We start from the raw sequence: 6048 nt of genomic DNA on the forward strand, positions 1-6048 counted from the left end.
CTTTTCAAGTACTTCAAAGCTATGATTAGTGATATTTATAAATGGAATCATCCTCAGGTAGTGTAGATTCTAGTTTGTTCAAATGATGAACGCCTGGAGGGGGGGGGGGGGTAAATTCAAGCCCGATGTGCTCAGGTGAGCGCTGTGGCCCCTGGGCCTCTTGTTAAAGATACATTTTAGGTACACCTATAGGTAATTAAAGAAATATTAAGGCTATAAATCCTTTAAAAGATTCTAAATTAAGTTTCATGATAGTATATCGAAGTATTAACTATAGTTAGTTAAGGGACTCCGACCCTCAGCCAGGAAGGACAACTCTTTAATTTATAATTTAATTCAAAAGTCCTTAAATGAAGCTTGAAAATTAAATATTTTCATGCAACAATTTTCATTATACATGTCTCTCAGGGGCGTAGTATCCGGGGGGGCCAGGGGGGGCCTGGCCCCCCCACTTTTTTTCCCAACCTTACTTACACTATAGGAAATGTTAATTGAAAGCCTGGTTGGCGCCCCCCCCCCCACCTTTAGAAATGTACCGAATATGTAGTATAAGAATTGGGACTAAAAGTAGTTGACACTGAGAAAAAGTTTACCTACCCCCCCCCCCCCCCCCCCCCCCCCCCCCCCCCACGAAATAGGATTTTCGACTTTGGGCAACTTTTCATTTTTTTTTTTTTTTGCTTGTCAACTTTTTCAGGTAAATAAAAAAAAAAAATTCTGCCTGGCCCCCCCACTTTCAAAAACGATGCTACGCCACTGTCTCTCAATGTGCTTCAAGGTTCTTTGAACTTCTCAGATAGGTCTAGTATTAAAAGTAGAAATTTTTATCCCGAAAAAGCATTTTTAGATACCAACGATTATTAACATGATATGAAATTAGAAGTAATTTATGGAGCTTTGCAAAGAACCTTGAAGCACATTGAGAGGTATATAATGAAAATTGTTGCATGAAAATATTTAATTTTCAAGTTTCATTTAAAGACTTTATTAATTTAAATTATAAATTAAAGAGTTGTCCTTCCTAGCTGAGGGTCGGAGTCCCTTAAAGTAATCTAAAGTAATCTATGATATAGGCCTACTAGTAAATTTTTGTTAGGGATTTTTAAGTGACATGGTTGAGCGTTTCAGGGGAGGGTCACCAGTAATTACTTTTAGTGACAAGTATATCATATGAAATCTGACGGGATGCCGATACTGCTCGGTACCGTTACATATTGTAGGTTTTGGACTGCCAGAAAAAGATATATTTTATTGATTTTTGGATATATAAATACACATGTATTCGTTTTGCATTTCTGAAGAAATACTTGACGTGAATATATTGAATATATGTACATAAGGCATATCACAATTACAAAATGGATTCAGTCAAAATACTTTAATTATATCAACTTTCAGGAAATTACAAAATTCAAAATTATGAAAATGATTTTTACATCAATTATTACTTTATTTAACTAAAACAAAAAAAAACTATTTTTGAAAAATAATATCATCTTCCCTTGCAATATCTTGTAACATTCAATTTGTTGATTTCCTTTTCAGTTGGAGTTACTAGAGGGCGCTTTCTGTACTTCCCAATACCCCGACACAGAGACCTTAGAAGACTTGGCAGAAAAATTAGAGATCACTACAGATAAAGTTTCTGTAAGAATTACATTGATTTATTTCAATATCTTAAAAGAGGTATATAACAATATACCGGTAGTTGTTATTTTGGCGCTTTTTTTTTGAAAGAAAATAAATCTAAAATATGTGAAATAATGTGAGAACACATGAATTTTATACACGTATTTTGATTCTTTAGTAATTACTTCTATGATAACATACAATGGGTTTCGTTTTACATTTTGATGTTGCTGAAAAAAAAAAACAACATGCAGATTACATAGTTTATAAATTATGATCAAGAGTAATTCCAACTTATGCTTATATAAAATTCTATTTTAAACAAGAAAATTCAAAGTATTGTTGTCCCCCACTTTCGGTGTCTTTGGGGGTAAAATGTAATTTCTTATATGATATTTTGTTAAATTTGTCATAAAGAAGCTCTTAACGAAGTTGATTTTTTTCAAATTAGTTCAGTCATGAAGGTCAAGGTTCAGGGGTCAGAAATCATAGCATTCTCGAAAATATATTGTCACAGGAAATGCACATGTCAAATATATTGGAAAGACCTATCTCTTCTCATTAAAAAAAAAGTTATGAGGAGGAATTAACATTTTTGAAAAGTAGGTCAAACTTCAAGGTCAGAGTCAGGGTCACAAGATCAAATATCATAGTGTCGTTAGAAAGGACTTGTCACAGGCAATACACAGGTATAATATGAAAAACCTATCTCTCTTCATTCAAATATCATAACCAAGGTTAAACTTTTTGAAAAGTAGGTCAAACTTAAAGGTCGAGGTCAAAAGGTCAGAAATTATAGTGTATTCAAAAGGATTTGTCACATGTAATACACATGTATAATATGGAAGCCCTATCTCTGCTCATTCAGAAGATAATTATGACTAAAGTTAAAATTTTTAAAAAGTAGATCAAACTTCAAGGTCATGTGGTCAAAACATAGTATATTTCAGAAGATATTGAGGTTATACTTATATAATATGACAGCCCTATTTCTTCTCATTCAAAACTTATAACCAATTCAAAGTGTTGATTGTTTAAATGTTTTAAATGTAGGTTAAACTTCAAGGTCATTGGGACTAAATCAAAGTAAATTTAGCAAGTTCTTGACACATGTAATATATATAATTGTGTAATATGAAACCCCTATGGGGGTCGAGGACGAACACTGTAAGGAGGGCGGGTGGGGCCAGAGGGAGTTCTGGAAAAAAAATTAATTGCAAACCAAACACTCAAAAGCATCTTAAGGAATCGACCGGAAATGGCAGTCTTACAAACAGCCAGAATGTATAAATTTACGACATTGACCTTTGACATTTTTACCTCAAAATAAATCGACATCTTTCTTAAGTCAGAGGAATTAGTTGTAAAAAATTTAACTGCACAAGATCGAAGGCTTTTCGAGGTATTGCGTGGAACGAATGTGTCACAAAACATTGAATTTATGACCTTGACCTTTTTCATCTCAAAATAAGCACAGATCTTCTTAAGACCATTGGGGGTTGTTGTGTACAGTTTCATTGCAAAAGTTTCACAAGATTTCGTTCGGAAATGAAAGTAAACCAGACGGACAGAAAAACCTCTAGCTAGACAGCTAGACCGACGCCGTCTGTTAGATGGAGCAACAATTATACCACATTCTGTCAGTGATAGTGGGAACACAAAACACTATTTGTGAAAAGTTGGACACATTTCGATAAAATTAAACCATTCATGAATCTTTAAAGAGGGTTATATTAATCTGAAAACGATAAACATGTATTATTTGTTGGTTTTTCTATCGGCAGAAGACTTGAGCATGACATTCTCTTATCAGATATTTACTTACATACCTTAAATAATATAATCATACTTTCATGTAAATTAGTTGAATCTGATTGGTCGAGAAACATTTGTTTAGAAACACTATTACCGCTGAATAATGAAGCCACGCCCTCCAGCGTAGCAACAGTCAACATTGCATGACGACAGGTGATATTCCAAAAATTAAAAATAGCCACTGCGCAGAATTTATGCGCGCACAGTTCACTGTTCATTTGTATATAAAACATTCAGCATAATATAATGAATATTGAATGTAGTTGAGTTTAACATCGAAAATTTTCACCCCTCAAAAACCATTGTCAACCTCGGCTGCGCCTCGGGGTGAAAATTTTCAATGTTACACTCAACTACATGCAATATTTACACATGTATAATGGTAACGTCATGTTAAACATGATGGAAATTTAATAATGAGAAATATCAAAATAAGTTAATACTTATTGATAAAGAAGATGATTCAGAAATGGACGATATGCTTATGCTAATAAATCATGATTTTTTTTATAGGTTTGGTTCCAGAACAGACGCTCAAAGTTCAAGAGGCAATCCAAGGATTCCCATGTTGCCTGGATGCGGAAACAGTTTTACAACGCAGACATGCGCAGTTCTTGTCAGCTGGTCCCCGGTGATGGAAAACAACACGTGTTGTCGCCGCCAAACCAGATACGAGAAGTAACGGAGAACACAACATCCAGACCGATTTCCAAGTAAGTAATATTATTTTTAGATTGACACCATTCTTAAAACACATTTGGTTACATATTATAAGTCAATCATGCCATAATTGTATCTAGTCATTTGATGTAACTTGCTGTGCTCTCAGGTACAAACTTGATTTTTTTTTTGTCTCTTAACTTTTGATGTTGATGTATATAAGTTTAGTTACTTTTGTACATGTTTTTATATTGTGCTTTTGATCCACTGTCATTTACTGCATATTTCAATAAATGACCCTTTTTTATTCTTTAAAGAGGAGTTATGTTCTTATTTGATGTGGGTGGTTAGGCAAGCAGACATAAATTATACTATAGAATACATGTACGTGTAAATATTCATATATTAAAATGCAAAATACTTAAAAATTAAATTGAACTCATTGAAACTGAAAATTTTAGCTTGATGTTGATGATTTTTAGTTAAGTAGTGTGTATATAAAGGTTAAGGACAAACGAGACGTTCCTTAATAATAGATAAATTTTTCTAAGAGTTTGTCATTGAAGTGTTGCTACTTAAACATGTTTACTCACAAAAAAATTAGGCATCTTACCAGGCATTTCTGCAATATACCAGGGGTAGTTTTTCTTATATAATCCTTTGGGGAAGAAAAATAATTTTCCAATTTCAAATGTTTAAGTGTTTCGATTATTAAAAACGTGTAGAAAGTGGTAAAAAAATCAGAATGTTATTAAAAATTCCAATTTCAAATGTTTAAGTGTTTCGATTATTAAAAACGTGTAGAAAGTGGTAAAAAAATCAGAATGTTATTAAAAAAATTGAATATTTTTCATACATCACGAAAATATACAAAACAGATTTTGAGAAACGTCTTGTCTGACCTTAAGATTCCGTATAAATCAAAGATACGACAGCACTCCATTTAATTTCAATTTTAGTTAATCATCCAGAACATACATTTCAAACAAAACGAGGTTATAGGTACACCAAGCACATTTTCTCGATAACATGTTCTATTCAAACATAGTGAAGTGTTATTAATTCTTTTCTTTTTTTCCAGCATACACTACATGCCATATATCCATCCGGATGGCAACCCTAGCTTGGATCATCAGAAAACCACAGCCTCGTTTCAGCGCAGACCCTGTCAATTTCCGTTTCCGGTTTCGTGTGGACCCATCCCTTCAACACACAGTTATTGGGACCAAATGGACGTTCAACAGAGAAATAAGATCCTGTCTCACCTGATGTCTGAGCAAGCGGAGCAGCATCAGGCCTTCTCCAGACCCAGCTGTCAGTACACCACGAGTGTTCCTCAGTTTCCACCGTCGTATAACGTTCCCTCCCTTGCCGTGCCCAGTGGATTTGGATTCTGATTCCTTGTTTGCAGATCTTACACTCTTCCTTACTGGAAATCGCGTATCAAGAACTGAACGAATACTGGGGAACCTGTACTCTCTTTTGATTGCTGAACATTGGTGATTTAGTGAATACTCATGATATCTTAAAACTCTCGTTCAACTTTGTGCACTAACATACCTGACGTAAAATTCTGTGCATATATAGATGTGAAAACAACAATTTTCTAGTTTTTGCGGTGTAAATACCATCTGTTATACATGTTATATGCATTCAAAACAAAGGTGCTATTTTTGTAAATAAAATTTTTTGTTAATTATTAAAATGGTACAAATAGGTTGTTGTATTTGGTGTTTTTATTTAGACGACTTCCTGAAAAATTATTACTTTAGAATGAAAAAAAAGAAAGAGGTCGTATAAGGCGTGGACAATTCCCCGCTCTGAGACAATACAGTATGTTTCTCAATTTTCAAAATTCATGAAAAAGTTATATTTTTCTAAAAACATGTTGTCGGTAATGTCATCTTCAGAACTATTATCTTCTATTATTTGATTTTACTGAAC

The 6048-nt window shown here is 33.6% G+C and overlaps 1 protein-coding gene across 1 annotated transcript; it reads left to right on the plus strand.

Moving 5' to 3' along the window:
* Window positions 1-3741: 3741 nt before the first annotated feature.
* On the plus strand, window positions 3742-5767 carry LOC134269913 (uncharacterized). The gene is made up of 3 exons (XM_062752094.1): window positions 3742-3826; window positions 3958-4157; window positions 5186-5767. The coding sequence occupies exons 1-3, from the start codon at window positions 3785-3787 to the stop codon at window positions 5499-5501; spliced, it is 558 nt and encodes a 185-aa protein (XP_062608078.1). The 5' UTR covers window positions 3742-3784; the 3' UTR covers window positions 5502-5767.
* The last annotated feature ends 281 nt before the right edge of the window (window positions 5768-6048 follow it).

Source organism: Saccostrea cucullata, unplaced genomic scaffold (genome assembly GCF_032062105.1).
Source record: "Saccostrea cucullata isolate Sc308-1 unplaced genomic scaffold, CSIRO_AGI_Scuc_v1 ctg18135, whole genome shotgun sequence".
Taxonomy (NCBI): domain Eukaryota; kingdom Metazoa; phylum Mollusca; class Bivalvia; order Ostreida; family Ostreidae; genus Saccostrea; species Saccostrea cuccullata.